Source organism: Mastigoproctus giganteus, chromosome 2 (assembly GCF_048544385.1).
Source record: "Mastigoproctus giganteus isolate SK-2022 chromosome 2, ASM4854438v1, whole genome shotgun sequence".
In the NCBI taxonomy this organism is placed as follows: domain Eukaryota; kingdom Metazoa; phylum Arthropoda; class Arachnida; order Uropygi; family Thelyphonidae; genus Mastigoproctus; species Mastigoproctus giganteus.
The window spans coordinates 29,648,718-29,665,883 of NC_143576.1; the positions used below are offsets into that span (position 1 = coordinate 29,648,718).

The 17,166-nt window shown below is 37.3% G+C and overlaps 1 protein-coding gene across 3 annotated transcripts in view; it reads right to left on the reverse strand.

The window, feature by feature from the left end:
• The window catches only part of LOC150089241 (solute carrier family 12 member 2-like), a 544,391-nt gene that overhangs the window by 15,345 nt on the left and 511,880 nt on the right, over positions 1-17,166 (reverse strand). For all 3 annotated transcript variants that reach the window (XM_090388535.1, XM_090388531.1, XM_090388539.1), the window contains 2 exons: positions 14,154-14,240; positions 7,871-7,979 (listed from right to left, as the gene is read on the reverse strand). In XM_090388535.1, coding sequence (XP_090244661.1) covers positions 7,871-7,979; positions 14,154-14,240 — 196 coding nt within the window. The remainder of the gene's footprint in view (positions 1-7,870; positions 7,980-14,153; positions 14,241-17,166) is intronic.

The following is a 17,166-nucleotide window of genomic DNA, read 5'->3' on the forward strand; positions in this document are numbered from 1 at the left end:
CCACTCAACCATCCTTTTATCCATTGTGGCAACTTACTCTTAATACCATTCTGCTCCAATTTGTACAGTAGTCTTCCATGCGCAACAGTGTCAAAAGCTTTCCTGAAATCCAAGTATATGATATCAAAATTATTTTTTGCATCCAGTTCCTTTGTAACCACATCATAATATCCAATCAAATTTGTCAGACAAGACTTTCCCTTAACAAACTCATGCTGTGTCTGAATTATTGCTGCAATCTTGTCTAGATGATCCTGCAATACATCTTTAACCAGTGACTCCATTATTTTACCCGGAACAGAAGTTAAACTAACTGGTCTGTAATTATTCATTTCACCCTTTGTGAATTGGAGATACATTTGCACATGTCCAGTCCGTAGGGACCTCCCCTGAGTCCAAGGATGCTCTCATAATTATGACGAAGGGTTTACTTAGTTCCTTTGCTGCCTCCTTTAATATAACTGGACAGATCCCATCCACCCCAGGGGGTGCGGATTGATGCACCCTACTAAGCATCTATCGTGCACTTGTACGATCCAGACTAGATTACGGGTCCCTGGTATATAATTTGGCCAGAGACAGTGTACTTCGATGGCTGGATCCTGTCCATCATCAGGCTCTCCGTATCGCTACTGGAGCATTTCGAACATCTCCTGTCCAGAGCTTATACGTCGAAGCAAACGAACCACCGTTATCACTTCAATGTAAGGAGTTGTCTCTAAAGTACGCCTTAAAACTGAAATCCCTGCCAGACCATCCTACGTGGCTATTCGTTTTTGAGCCACGATGGGAAAATTTGTACTACACCCGTAAGACTGCCAATCGTCCTTTTGGTATTCGTCTCCAAGAGCTACTCAAGGAAGTTAATATCAAGGTAGACAAGGTTGCCCAAACACCAAAGCAACCCCTTCCACCCTGGCATGCTCATGTTCCAACATGTGACTTCTCCCTAAGAATTTGGGGAAAGTCGGACACTCCATCGTCTGTCTACCTGCAGCTTTATTCAGCACACCGAGCTGAACATTCTGACTTCGCGCCAGTTTACACAGACGGTTCGAAATCGGAATCATATGTGGGATCTGCTGCTGTCTTTACAGACAGCACTACATCGGAGCAGATTCCCTCTGAATGCAGCATATTTACTGCAGAGCTGCATGCTATAGAGTTAGCCTTGGATCACATTAGTAAATACCAATACCAACGGTTCATTTTATATTCTGATTCTCTCAGCGTTTATATAACTGTGAGATATAATTCTCATCCAGGTCTGTCTAGCATTCAGCAGAAGATTCACTTCCTCTGTGAACGTGAATATGATATCCGCTTCTGCTGGATTCCTAGCCACGTTGGGATTAGTGGAAATGACTTGGCTGACACCGCGGCCAAATCAGCAATTCCCAATAATAATCGCTGCCTGTTAGTCCCCTATACAGACTACAGGCAAATAATACACATGAAGATACACTCCCAATGGTAGGATTCGTGGAATATACAGACTGCGAATAAATTATATCAGATAAAGCCTGTAACTGAACCGTGGCGGTCTAGTCTGTGCAGGAATCTTAAGGAGGAAGTTGTTCTTGCCTGGACCCGCATAGGACATAGTCATTTGACTCATTCGTTTTTGCTGAGGACTGATGACCCTCCTATGTGTGAGTCCTGTGGCAATCGTCCAGTTTTATCGATGAGACACATTTTAATTAAATGTCCAGATTTTAGCAATATCCGTTTTACCGCTTTTAATCATCTGACTGAGCCGTATACACTCAGTCAGATTTTATCCGACAATGACAATGTGTCTGCTGTTTTTAGCTTTTTAAAATCAATAAATATTTTTGCTCGTTTATAAAATTTACATTTTTCTTTTATATATTTGTTATACCTTTTGACATAGTGACCTAACTAATTAGGTCACTGAAAGTTTAATTTTTTTTATAAATGACATGGTCTTGGCACATTATAGCCTGAGTAGCTAATGCGCCAGTAAAATCAAAACCAAACCAAACCAATCCACCCCAGGTGCCTTTCTTATGTTTAACTTCAACAATTTCTCCTCCACTTTGCTCTCAGTTATTACAAAATAATTAAGCACCCTGCTACAATTTGAAAACCATGTGGCATTTTCTTTCCTTAACTCCTTATGTAAGAATTGTAGATGAAAAATACTCATTCAGTTTGTTTGCTAGCTGAGCAGGATCATCAACAGTCGAACCATCGATATCAAGTGGACCAATCTGATTCATCATTTGTATTCCTAAGTCCATGCAATGTTGGACTATATATTTCACTATATATTGTTGTCTGCCTCTTGTTTGGGGAGGTTTGGGTTGGTTCCCTTCCATGATTAGAGAAATTGTTTAAGTCTTCTAGATCCTGTTGTAGCAATTTACTGTCATTAGTGTCATTAACAAACCTGCCAACCTTTGTATCATCTGCAAACATGGACATTAAAGCCTGATATACCATCATCAATATCACTGATGAATACAGAAAACAATGGACCCAACACTGAACCCTGGGGGATTCCATTAATAACATTAGTCCATGAAAAGCAGTGTCCATTTGTTACCACTATGTCTTCTCCTACTCAACCATCCCTTTATCCATAGCAGCAATTTGCCTCCAATGCCACACTGCTCCAATTTGTGCAGCAGTCTTCAATGTGCAACAGTATCAAAAGCCTTTCTAAGATCCAAATATATGATATCAAAATTATTATTTGCATCCATTCCTTTGTGACTACATCATAGTATCCAACTTCACCATGCTGTGTCCGAGCTATAACTGAAGTCTCGTCTAGATGATCCTGCAATGCTTCTTTAATCAGTGCCTCTGTTAATTTCCCTGAAACAGAAGTTAAACTAACAGGTCTGTAATTACCTATGTCTCCCTTTGATCCTCCTTTGTGGATGGGGTAACATTTGCACATCTCCAGTCCATGGGTACCTCCCCTGAATCCAAGGGAGCTCTCATAATTAAAGCTAAGGGTTTGCTTCATCCTTTAATTTAACTGGATAGATTCCATCCATCCCGGGTGCCTTTCTTATGTTTATCTTCAACAATTTCTCCTCCCCTTTACTCTCAGTTATTGCAAGATTATCTTGTTTACTGACAGAGTTTAATACACCTCTGGCATTTCTCTCCCTGAATAACTCCTCATGTGTGAATGTAGATGCAAAATATTCATTTAGTTTGTTAGCTACCTGAGCAGGATCATCAACAGTTTAACCATCAATATCAAGTGGACCAATCTGATTCATCCCCTTCCTTCTAGAGTTTACATAAGGAAAGAATTCTTTGCTGTTTTTCTTTGCATCCTTTGCCAAAGATTTCTTGTAATCTGACTTTGCCTGCCTAACCTCCTTTGTGACTTGGTTACAGACCAGTTTATATCTATCATAGGCTTTTGTGTCACCTGTTAATTTATATGTATCCCATGCATTTTTCTTCTCTGCCACATGTCAAATTAATTCATTTGACATCCAATTAGGCCTAAATCTTGAAAATCTTGACATATAATGTCAAGGATCTGGGTATATTCTTACCATATGTACACCATATCCAAAAATTTCATTATTTCATACAGCCCCCCCACTTTTCTTATTATTGAATACACCATGAATTGTCAAATTAATAGAGTAAGCTTATCTGCAAAAAGATCTAAAATTCCCAAACACTTTAGCATTAGCATTAGTAGAGGCATATGATGCAAGAAAGCAAGCTTATTCAGCATCAGCCAAAAAAAAAAAAAAAACACACACACCACTCCCATTTCACCCCTCCGTTCGTTCGAAATACCTGTCCAGTTGAGCTTTAAATTTGTTTAGGCTTTCAACTTCAACAACAAGTGATGGAAGTCAGTTCCACCAACCAACCACCCGCTGGCCAAAGGCAAATTTCCGCACATCTATCCGACATCCGTCCTTCCTCAATTTGAATTTATGCCCTCTGAGGTGATTATTCTGAGCAAGATGAAGAATCCCATTGGCATTGAGCATGCTCAAACCATTCAAAGCCTTATACACCTTATACACTTCCTAGTTCATTTCACAAATATAAGTGGTTCTCAATTCTAATTTCAACGATGTCAATTTCCACTTGCAGTCTGCCAAACTCCATGTACTTTTGCTGACAGAATCTCAATTACCGGTTGAGTGAACCACTGCTCATCTCAGTTGCCTAAATTATTTGCTGTATCATCAACCTTTCGCCTCAAAGGTGGTAATTGTGCATATGTCCGTTCCTATCAGAGACTTGGTAATTTGGAATCTCCTCTTTTCGAACTTCTCTGGCTTAAAATCACCTCACTGTTAGCTCATTCTGTCAAATTCATCTGTCTCTACTGTTCTCCCAACTCCACTAATCACTTGGAGCTCTGACTTCCTCTCTTTGCAACTTGGCTTTCCCCAGTCCAAATTTCCTAACAGTGAGGTAATTTTTCTTGGAGATTTTAATGTTCACAACTCCAGCTGGCTTCCGTTTTATTTCAGTCAATTATTAATGACCTTGCACAGATTGTTCATTTACCTACAAGAATACTGAACAATCCTAACCATACAGCCAACACACTTGATCTTTTTCTCACAAACAACCCTTCTAAGTATATGGTTGAAGTGAGTGGTCCTTTAGTCACCTCAGATCAGAACTTGGTGATTGTCTCTTCTCCAATGGAGAAGAGATAATCACTTTATATCATGGCTATTCCCAACCTCATGTTGTTTGGCATTACAAGAATGCAAATGGAATGACCTGCAAGATTTCTTTTCCTTGGTCGGACTACTGTTTCAAAACTTTTGATGTTAACATTTTCTCGGATTGTGTCAGTGAAATTATTCTTGATGTGGAATCCTTTATCCCATACCCCACTTCAAAATCTCGTCCTTTATCTAGACCTTGGTTTTCCAAGAAATGGGCTAAGGCCGTTCAGGAGAAGAATGTTCTATATTGTAATTGGCTTGTTTCCAATTCTTCACATTCATTTTCTGCCTACACCAAAGCTCACAACAATTGTAAAGCAGTTATTAATCAGTCGCCGACCGGGCTAGCCGAGTGGGTAAAGTACCTGCCCGGCAACCCAAAGGTCGCGGGTTCGATTCCCGCCTCGGGCTTGGATCAAAGTACTGCAAAAACCTTGGGAGGTGCAATATGGCCACAGAAGCCGATGCGCCAACAACTACCAAATCAAATCAATCAGTCCAAACTACAATTTGAACAGGCTAAGAGTAGAAAACTTGCTTCTTGCCCTAATGGTAGCCGAGCATTCTAGTATCTTACAAAGCTATTGGCCACAACTTTTGCCCATCCCTACTCTCACCTCTGTCAAAACTACATGGTTCTGTTGTCACTTTGGCCAAGTATAAAGCTGACCTGCTAGCATCCCATTTTTATTCCAACTCATGTATTAATGATCTTGGTAAAACACCTCTCACCATTCCCAACACACTCCATTCAATGCCTCCTGTGGTCTTCCGTGAAAAGAATGTCAGAAGGATTTTGACGAATCTGATGCTAAGAAAGCTCCAGGTTCTGATGGTATTTTTCCACTTGTTCTCAATATCTGTGCTCCTGAACTTACTCCTGTTCTTTGCTGCATTTTTTCACATTCCTATGTGTTTTTCCTTCTGCTTGGAAAGTTGCTCATATCCAGCCAGTTTCTAAAAAGGGTGACAAATCCCTCCCATCCAATTACTTCTACTCTTTCTAAAGTAATGGAGAAATCAATTATCTGCCAACTCTTAAACTACTCAGAAACCTTCTGTCTGATCAACGATCACCAGTATGGATTCCATCAGTGTCGATCCACTGGTGATTTTCTGGCTTATGTTACCCATTTATGGACAAATTCAATGGAAAAGTTCGGTTGCTCTAGACATCTCAAAGGCTTTCGATTGTGTTTGGCATAAAGGTCTTCTAAATAAGCTTCCATCTTATGGTTTGCCAACTGTTTTTTGTAATTGGTTATCTAGTTTTCTCTCTTATCACTCACTGAGGGTGATTGTAAATGGCTCTCTGTCTTCTAACTTCTGCACTAATGCTGGTGTCCCCCCAAGGTTCATTTCTTTCCCCCACTCTTTTCCTCTTGTATATTAACGACCTTCTTCCATCGACTGGAAATCCTATCCATAGTTTTGCCGATGATAGCAGATTGCATTCCATTTTCCATTTTGAGAAACCTCTCCCTGCTCAATCAGCTTCAATTTCTCGAATATCTGCTACCAATTCCTTAAATGCCGATCTCCAGGTAATTCTCCAGTGCGGCAAAGACAATTTAGTTGATTTCAACCCTTCTAAAACTCAGCCTTGTCTTATATCTCACAGAAAGGATTCTTCTGCTGCTATGCTTATCTTTGGTGACACTCCGATTTCTAGGCAAGTTGATATATCTCTTTTGGGGATTACCCTGACTTCTAATCTCTCATGGTACAAGCACATTACAAATATTGCTTCCTCTCCATCTAAAAAACTTGGTTTTTTCTTTCGCTCCCAGGGTTACTTTTCTTCCAAACAGCTGTTCACTCTGCACAAATCGCAAATCCTCCCTAACATGGAATTTTGTTCCCACATCTCTGGCAGTACCCCCAAAACCTCTCTCAGGCTTCTAGATTCCATTCAGCTGAGGGCAGTTAGGTTAAATAATGACTCATCTCTAACAGAATCTCTCCATTCACTGTCATCTCATAGATGTACTGTTTCTGCTGCATGCTTTTTCTACAGCTACTTCCATGGGAACTGTTCTTCTGAATTGGCTTCTATAATTCCCCGCTCTCTCCCTTTCAAAATAGTCTGAACACATTCCGCCACCAGCCAACATCCATTTACTGTCCAAATTCAAACTCACAGAACCAACTTTTCATCTTCCTTGTTTATTCATTCAACTCCGTTTTCTGGAACAACCTTCCTTCATATGAAAATTAGTCAATGAAAATTTCATATGATGTTCTGTAACTTCATATGAAAGTTACAGAACAACTTTCCTGAAAATTACAGTCTACAGAAGTTCAAGTCTAATGTCAACAAATATCTTCTCTCATCTTCTCAACCTCCAACCCAAGCATGGTACTAAATACTATATGGTACTAAAAAAAAAAAAAAAAAACCCTTTGGTTTTAGATTCAAAGGTGGTGGATAGTTTGGCCGAAACTGCTTAAACTTGAAACCATCAAAATGGTGTTTTGAAAAAAAATACCATTTCATTCAGGTTCATTTTCCAGCTAAGCCTTCCAATGTGCTTAGACATGCATGCTGTGTCTTGGTGGAAAGTGTGCCTTCCCTGACATAAACCTTTGAGCAAACTGTATAGAGGGCATGCTCACCCTGCAAGCCATATTGTCTATGACTCATAATCTTGATAAACCTTGTATATTTCACATTCAAGGTTTGATTATAAAATATAATGCCATGCATGGTTTCGTGTGCAGCCATGTGTAGACAAGGTGCATATCAAAGTTGTGCAATTTTTTTTTTTTTTTTTAGGTATAAGAAATGCATTTATTTTCTAACAAATAAGACTCAACAATGCTTTTTCAAAACCCTCAGAAATTAAAAAATAAAATATGCAATTTAAAAAAATATATACATTGTATATAGAAATCTATTTCAACAGTACTTTTTAAGTCTGAATAAATTATTTCTATTTTCTGTGTATAACTGACTTTAAATTGATTACATGAATAATCCATGATAAAACTATTTTATTCTTACACTAATTTCTAAAAATTAATATTGAATTATAAAATAAAAATATAATATGAAAATTTTGTAAAAATTTGTTTTATTGTGAAGTACTCAATTTAAATGCGCTGTTAATGGAAATAATCCACAAAAAAAGTGACTTTTAAAGACAGGATTAATGAATATTTTAAGCTTTTACCTTGTCTTTTAATGCTAAAATTTCAGTTTCAGAGACAGAAAGAGGATTTTCTTCTTCTGCTTCATCTTTTATCTTCCACTTACTAATCAAGCTTTCAAATTCTTGTTTGCTGTAACACATTAAATTAAAAAGAATTGCTTATAATCAAGTCCTTAATATTTAAAAAAAATCCATGCTTTATTGAGAAAAATAAATTTAATTCATCATTAATTATTGTTGTTGTTATTTGGTTTTTTAGGAGCATTAGCAACTAAGACCATATTGCTCCGGGAATATGCAGTGGTCATTCCCTGACCTTTCTGCATCCTCCGTATTTGGTGGTGATGGGCTTGAACCCCGGTCTAATCAAGAAGCGTGTGCTATGCACTGCTGCTCCTTCCCACCTGGCTACGGAGGCGCCCCATTAATTATTGTACAAGTAATGCGAATGCATTATTCAGTGTCTAACTATAACAACTGTAACTTTTAGATGCTTTTTATTGAACGTTTAGGCTTGTTATTATAGCTATTAGCATTAGTTGAGGCATATGATGCAAGAAAGCAAGCTTACACAGAAAAAAAAAAAAAACCTTGCCATTTCATCCATCTGGTCACTCCAAATGTTGGTCTAGTTCAGCTATCAACTTCCAGAACAACAGATAGAAGTCTGTTCCAGCAATCAACTACCCGCTGGCTAAAGGCAAACTTCCGCATCTCTATTCTACAACTGTTTTTTCTCAATTTGAATCTATGCCCCCTCAGGTTCTTAATCTGAACAAGCAAAAGTATCCCGTCACCAATGATCCTGCTCAAACCATTCAAGGCCTTATACAACTCGATCAGATCACCTCGCAGGTGCTAGTGTCAATTTGCTGCAGCTTGCAGAACTTAAGCCTTTCTTCGTAAGCACACCCCCTTTGTTCCTCTCACCAATCTTGTTGCCCTTCTCTGTACTCTTTCTACCCACTCTACATCCTTCCTAAAATGAGGCCTCCAAACCCGTATGCAGTACTCAAGGTGTGGCTTGACCATTGCCTTATACAAAGGGATAATCACATCCTTGTCTCTGCTAGCAAATTCTTATATATCATTGACAAAACTCCATGACCTGCTGTGGCAGCCCATCTGCACTGCTCAGAGAACTTCATATCTGACTGCACAATTACCCCCCCAGGTCTTTTTCATTCCGCACTTCCCTGAATGTAGTACCACACAGTTGGTATGTTTCTCTTGGGTTATTGCTACCCATATGGAGTACTTTGTATTTGTCAATGTTAAACTTCAGTTGACGCTTCTCAGCCCATCTGCCCAACTTTTCTAGATCCTGTTGCAGTAGCATACTGTCTTTACTGTCATTAACAACCCTGCCAACCTTTGTATCATCTGCAAACTTGGACATTAAGCCTGATATACCTTTATCGACATCATTGATAAAAACAACAATGGGTCCAGCACTGAACCCTGGGGACTCCACTAATAACATTAGTCCACGTAGAGGAGTATCCATTTATTACCATTCTCTGCCATCTCCCACTCAACCATCCCTTTATCCATTGCAGTAACTTGCCCTTAATGCCATACCACTCCAATTTGTACAGCAGTCTTCCATATGAAACAGTATCAAAAGCTTTCCTGAAATCCAAGTATATGATATCAAAATTATTTTTTTGAATCCAGTTCCTTTGTGACCACATCGTAGTATCCAATCAAATTGGTCAGACAAGACTTCCCCTTAACAAACCCATGCTGTGTCTGAGCTGTTACTGCTGTCTTGTCTAGATGATCCTGTAGCGTCTCTTTAACCAGTGACTCCATTATTTTTTCCCGGAACACAATTAAACTAACAGGTCTGTAGTTACTTGTGTCACCCTTTGAACCCCCTTTGTGAATTGGGGATACGTTTGCACATCTCCAGTCCATGGGGACCTCCCCTGACTCTTAAGGATGCTCTCATGATTATGGCTAAGGGTTTGCTTACTTCCCTTGCTGCCTCCTTCGTTTTAACTGGATAGATTCCATCTGCCCCAGGTGCCTTTTTTATATTTAACTTCAACAGAACAGTTTCTCCTCCACTTTGCTCTCAGTTATTACAAAATCACTTATCCCCCTGTAAGAGTTTGATAAACTTCTGGCATTCCCATCCTCAAATAACTCCTCATGTGTGAATGTAGATGCAAAATACTCATTCAGTTTATCAGCTACTTGAGCAGGATCATCAATAGTCGAATCATCTATGTTAAGTGGACCAATCTGATTCATCCCCTTCCTTGTAGAGTTTACATAAGTAAACCCTGGGTGCACTATTCCACACCAAAAATGGAATACACAAGTTCATAGTGGCACCATACAGATTCACCTTGTCCAAAGAAAGTATATACTCAAGCGTAGGACTTACAATATTGAGATTCCAGGATCCTGATCATTTTTTTTTCCGGTATTCAAATCCCACTATTGATACAAAAATACTAGTTTTTCAGTACTAATTTAAAAAATAATTATCCATTTATTCACATAAAGGTTATAAAATCGACAACAATAAATCATTAATACTGCTGAATTTGTTATACACAGTACAAATGCAATGGAAACCTGAAAATGTCATGAAACTAATACTTAAATCTTACAAATATATTTCTCTTAGTAAGTATAGAGTGTGTGTGGAAGTAAAACACTTAAGGAATAATGAAAACATCATTACGGAAATATTTCCATTAGTGGCAGTAGACCTGGTAGCGCAATTAAGGAATATGGTGAACAATGGTATGGCGGGTGCGGAAGGGTTAAAATTAAAAGCTTCTGAACAATAGTTTAATCCCTCTATTACACCGCTATTTGAGGATGCGACACTTAGTGCATTGTGGGAAAGGGTATCGGTATGGAGCAGTTCAAAGATATTGTGAACGGGTGATCTTGAGGTAAAAGATCAAAGTGTTTCGTTGTCTGGGAAAAATATTCTGTTTTTCTCACCAAAGGAAGAGTGAGTTTAAAGACTAACATCGTGATTGGGTCAGGTTTAAATTAGATACGTAAATACGTGCAAATCCCTCTGGGGTTTGCACATAAGCTTGCATATAAAATAGTACAAGGGGACGATTCTAACTTGTAACCAATTCAATAAATAATTCCACAGAATTCCAACTGCAGTATTATCACAAATTCAGTAAGATCGAGTTTACTATCCGTTTATGATAGATTGTACTAACAGAAAAGCCCAATAAACAGGTGACTGCTAATTGTTTTTATTGTTTTATGGTTGTGACCTCCAGAAATCCGAATGAACCACGTGGTATGGTCAGAGACAATCGTAGGGTAATCTCCAGTGCTGCCGTCTCCTGCCCCGATTAAACAGCACGTTGTCCCAATTAAGCGAAGTAAACCCTGGCTATTTTCTCGATTGGGTTCTGTTTTTTCAGATTTGCTCCAAATAAATGTTTGCCCCGATTAAACGGCATGTTGTCCCAATTAAGCGAAGTAAACCCTGGCTATTTTCTCGATTGGGTTCTGTTTTTTCAGATTTGCCCCGAATAAATGGTTGCCCCGATTAACTGGTGGCCCAAATAACCGGAATCCACTGTATAATTTTTTTACAAACCCATACACATTTATCAAATAAATTGAGAATAGGAGCTGAGAATCATAATTTCAACAGCAATACCAGTGATAACATCAGAAGGCACTTCCCAATGCATATTCCAAAAGACTGCATTTCTGTAGTTGACTGTATTAATGGTATGGTGAGGTGTAAGCTGGTTGCCTTATGCAGTACCAAGATAAACAATGAAATTCTGAGGATGCATAAAGGCACACTGTCCAACCGAGAATATCACATTAGAGCATCAACTGATACTTCGCAATTAGTGCAGTTAACTAGAGAAATGAGGTGGTATGTTCTTTCTGATGATGCTGTCACTGGCATTCCAATGGAAGTTTTTATGCTCAGCTCCTATCTCTCTCTCTCTCCATTTCTTTAAAAAGTGTACAGGTTATTAATTTTAGCCTGCTGTGAGGGTATATTGTTTACCTTAGGAAATTACTGCTTATGTATTAAGTTTAACTTATTAGTAGACGTTGGATTATATGTACTAAAAAACTGCCAAATATGTACCACAGTTTTTACATTTATTACATGTTTATTACAAGAGAACCATAATTTCTTTGTATTCAACATTTTAAAGTAATAAAACTTTATGAAAAGTTTTAACTTTTTTTTTTTAAAGTTTCCCCTTCAAACTTACATATGGAATAATTTGTTACAATACACAACAATATATCAAAGTGGTCCATTGTAAATTTGTGGTGTTTATCATCAAAGATCGTTTTATATGCAGAGAATGACATTTTTTTTTCTACAGAAGTGATTGGGCTGTATTTAAAAATATGAACTTTTGAAGTCTTTGAAATGGAAGTTCATTTCCTTTCCCATTTATAAATTCATCTATTTTCCTGAAAGTGTGAAATCATGAGTTCTTTTCTAAAACATCGTTGTATTTTCTTGTTATTTCTTGTCCTGTACCTCCAGGCATGGTTGTTTGCAATTCAACTTCTTTTGCTACTGATATACCTTTATTGCTATTGAAAGAAAGTCTCCATATTTCAAGTTTGGTTGGTTATACATCTACGTAGTTGAATAGCCACTGAATGCATATTATCTTAGGAATCAACAAATTCTTTCATAATATCAATTTTTTTAGCATAAAATGATGCCATTTCTTATGAGAATAGGATCAGGTAGGAGAGGAAGAGTAGGTTGCTAATTTCAAAGGTGCTTTTGACAAAAAATTTTTTTTATACTAGAAAAAAGTTTAATTTCACCAAAATTCTTCCAAATTGCCACTGCCAACCTATGTAATCTATGGGCTAAGCAAATAACATGGATCAGATTTGGATAGAAAACTTGTAATGCAGAAGTGACTTTTACCATATATGAACCAGGATTACTAACAAAAATACAGACTCTCTCATTATGGGTCAGTTCTGGCAATAATAACTGCAAAGAATCATTACAAAATCTTACTATTGTAGAGTAATTCACCTTTTCGAAGGCCTTACAAGCAAGTAAAAATGGATGCAATTGTTCTGTGTCTAATTTTCTACTTATAAAATATGCAATACTAGATGTACCCGGCGTAACATATGCCATCTTTCAGATTATGGCATAAATAGTTTAATCTAGATCCTTCAGTCTTCACCATTCTTGTTTAGCAGTGATATAATTCTACATCAGTGGGATATATGTATATGATGTCTCTATTTGCAGGTGGTTCCCCATCTTCTCCAACAAATATTGCAGCAACCTCCGTTTTGGATGTTAGCATTAGCATTAGTAGAGGCATTTGATGCAAGAAAGCAAGCTTATGCAGCATCAGCCAAAAAAAAAAAAAAAAACCACTTCCACTTCACCCCTCTGTTCGTTCAAAATACCTGTCCAGCTGAGCCTGTAGGTGCATTATATCGTCTCTTATCTAAGTCTGGGTTTCCTATAAATGCCAAGTGCACATTCATTATTGGATTCGCCTGTGTTATTTAATACATTTGTTTATATGACTCAGCAAATGGGTCAACTTGTTGCAGCATCTTGTCCAAACACCTTGGTTTGATTGCTTTTCAAGCCGTTTTGTTGTTGCTTCTGCAGAATCAAAAATATAAATGTCCATATCTTGGCTTATTTGCTTCATTTGGATATAGCAGTGAGACCAAATGGTAAATCTGGCAGTGTATTCTAAAACAGTATGGACCATTTCCAGGCGGTGATTTAATCTCTGAGCCCATTGATGTGAATGCTATTGCTGAGTTGTACTCTTGTATATGTTCTCTGTAGTTATTTGCTTCACGTATATCCCCTGTAAGCAGCTCTCATAATAGAGTAGGTGTCTCAGACAGTATAAAGTGGAAAAAAAAAAAAGTATCTTGTGTGACAATTTTTTGTGTCACACAAGCATCACAGCACAGATTGGCAGTATTGTCTTTCATGAAAATCTTTGCAATCTGTATTAGGCTAAAAACTTCTGCAAAATATTACACTGAATAAGGTTCCTCCATTGACAGAAACTAACTTTTTGCTTTCAGGGTTTGGGCTTATGCTCTGATTAGAGATAATATTGTTATTCAAGTCTACCTAAAACTTGAAACTTTGCTTCTGTCACTGGAGGGACCAGAGTGTCTCCAAGGCAGAAACTGAATACAAAAATGCATACACTTTATCAAATAATTCAAATGCCTTATTTAAATATAACCCTGCAACCTTTACTTTGCAGTAATTAATTATTCATGTATTGAAATAAATCAATATTAAGTTAATGAATACCTTGATTCTTGTGGTAGTTTAACAACATCAGGAATAACCATTACATCAGAATAGTCTATCCTAAATTTACTGAGGAGTGCTGCCATGCTGTAAATAAAAAAAGAATTATCTTATGTTTAAAGAAACCACCCTTAGCAAAGGATTCACAGCTTTTTGCTAAACTAGTGCTCCCATAGTCAGTGGCAGATCTTAACGAAAATGTGCATTATCTTGAAAACAGTTCATTTGCGGCCTGATTTTCACTGGGACTTTTTTGCTTATTTTAGTTTGTACTTTTCACCTTTAAATTATTGACCATTTTTGAAACACCATGTATAATAAAATGTTGGTATAATGAATATCAGAGTAACAAAATATTCAGTATAATAAAATCATTTCCATTTCTTTATGTAGAGTTACATATTTAGTAAAATATGCTTGTAGATTAGATGACAGTGTTTGAAATTATTGAAATTCACTTCTCACAAGTTGAAATTAATTTATAGTTTTATATGAAGAAGTACAGTTGTTTACACTGTATTATCTGATGGTTGCACTTATTAAAATTTTATAAATTTGAAAATGGAGGAGACTAGTTTCATTGTCATAGTTTCTCTTTTTCCAGGCAGAATTAGTTTTGCTTCATTTGAAAACTTTTTAAAGTTTTTGCTTCATTGTGTAAAAGCCATGTTTCAAATTTTCAATTAAAAATATAAAATTATATTTAATAAGTTCAGTTATATTATTTTGTAATATGTAACTTATTCTTTTTTAATAACAAATATATTTTGTTTGTTCATACAAATTCATTATACTGCTTTGGCTGAATTATGGAGGATAAAAGTTATTTCATGGATTTTGAAACATCTGACTGGGGCCTTAGATGGCTTCCCTTGCCATAATTACTTGTGTGGAGGATTCCATATTATCACCCTTGTGTTTGGCCACAGCTGGTTCATCTTCTGAACAGATTGATGGACAGCTTTTTTTTTTTTAACCCATTCACACATGCTATCATGGAAAGCACAACATGGGCTTATAGTGGTGAATTCCCAGAACACATGTGGGCTTGTGGCAATGAATTTTGTTGAATAAACATGGGCTACAGGTAGTGTTGTTATAGCTGAGAGCAAAGTGGAGGAAAAATTGTTGAAGTTAAACATAAAGAAAGGCTCCTGGGGTGGATGGGATCTATCCAGTTATATTAAAGGAGGCGGCAAAGGAACTGAGCAAACCCTTCATAATTATGAGAGCATCCTTGGTCTCGGGAGAAATCCCTACAGACTGGAGACGTGCAATTGTATCCCCAATTCACAAAGGGGATCGTAGGGTGACATGAGTAATTACAGACCAGTTAGTTTAACTTCTGTTCCAGGTAAAATAAAGGAGTCACTGGTTAAAGATGCATTGCAGGATCATCTAGACAAGACTGCAGCAATAATTCAGACACAGCATGGGTTTGTTAAGGGAGAATTATGGAGGATAAAAGTTATTTCATGGATTCTGAAACATCTGACTGGAGCTTTAGATGGCTTCCCTTGCCATAATTACTTGTGTGGAGGATTCCATATTATCACCCTTGTGTTTGGCCACAGCTGGTTCATCTTCTGAACAGATTGATGGATAGCACAACATGGGCTTATAGTGGTGAATTCCCAGAACACATGTGGGCTTGTGGCAATGAATTTTGTTGAATAAACATGGGCTACAGGTAGTGAGTTTCCAATGGAAGTGGCTCTGTGGCGCGAGTATGTGGAATTTAAGTTTTGTAAAAATTAATACTATGTCCATAAATGTTACAAACATTAATTTTTTTCTTTTTCTGACCTTTACTGCCCAACATTAGAGTGGAACTGATGTCAAAAATCAAATCAGAATTTTAACCCCGAGTCAGGTACACAGGGTTGATTAAACCCCACACAATGTTTCAGCAATCTGTGCTTCATCTACTCCCTCCACACAGCTCAAACCCCTAATGCTGTTTATGAAAGAAAGTGTTTTCTTTGATTTTCTCCACTGAGAATTAAGTTTCTATTAATTATCATACAATTAGGAAAAATTCACGAATTAAGTTAAACCTAATTATATGCATGTTGTTGAGTGTAATTTGTCATAAACAGCTGTTGATAGCAAGCTAGCTTTATTGCTGTAAGCTTTCCACAATTGGTAATGCTCTCTTGCTTTGTGACATTGAAACATCATCTGGAATCAAGCTTCACATTTCACGCAACAGGGGCTCCTGTTAGTGACAGGCGGGTGTCCAATTCCATCTGTTCGTTGAAGCGTGTGGTTTTTCAATTTGTATTTTGCTCAGTGACTGGGTCAAAAGAGACTTAATTTCAAAAATGAATTTTTCACAGTTGTGTTAAGAAAAGAGTAACACACACAAGTAACTCCACACAAGTAATTATGGCAAATGAAACTAAACGTAACAAGTTAGTGCATTAGCATCATGTTTATCTCATCTCATATTGTTAATACCTTCACAAACATGCACTAACCTGTTATATTTAGTGAATTTTCTATAAGTTGAGGCTTTAGCCCTAAATCTTTTCAGTACACCATTTGGCTTTTCTCATATTGTGAAGTTATACTTCATAACTGGGTTGTCACTTTATTGCAATATCAGCGTAACTACTCACCCACCGATGAGAGGCCAAACAGCCTTGAAATGGCCGTCTGGGTGATGGTATCCACTGAAAATAAGTAACAATAGTCTTCTCCGTGAAGCGTTACTTACGAGGTAGTGCAATATCAGGCAACTCACTGTGAAGGTATTCACAATATGAGATATGATAAATTATGCCAATTTACCATTTTCAGTAATTCATTATGTACAAATATGATGCTAATGCACTAACCAGTTATGTTTAGAAAATAGCGAAAATAAAGGTGGCATCAAAAAAAAAAGAGTGAACAATTTTGAATTATATTTTGCTGATTTTTCAACTTCCCATGTGCACAAAGTAATTTTAGATTTTTGGAGTAATATCATCCATATCTATTTACGTAACACTTGATTATTAGAAGCACA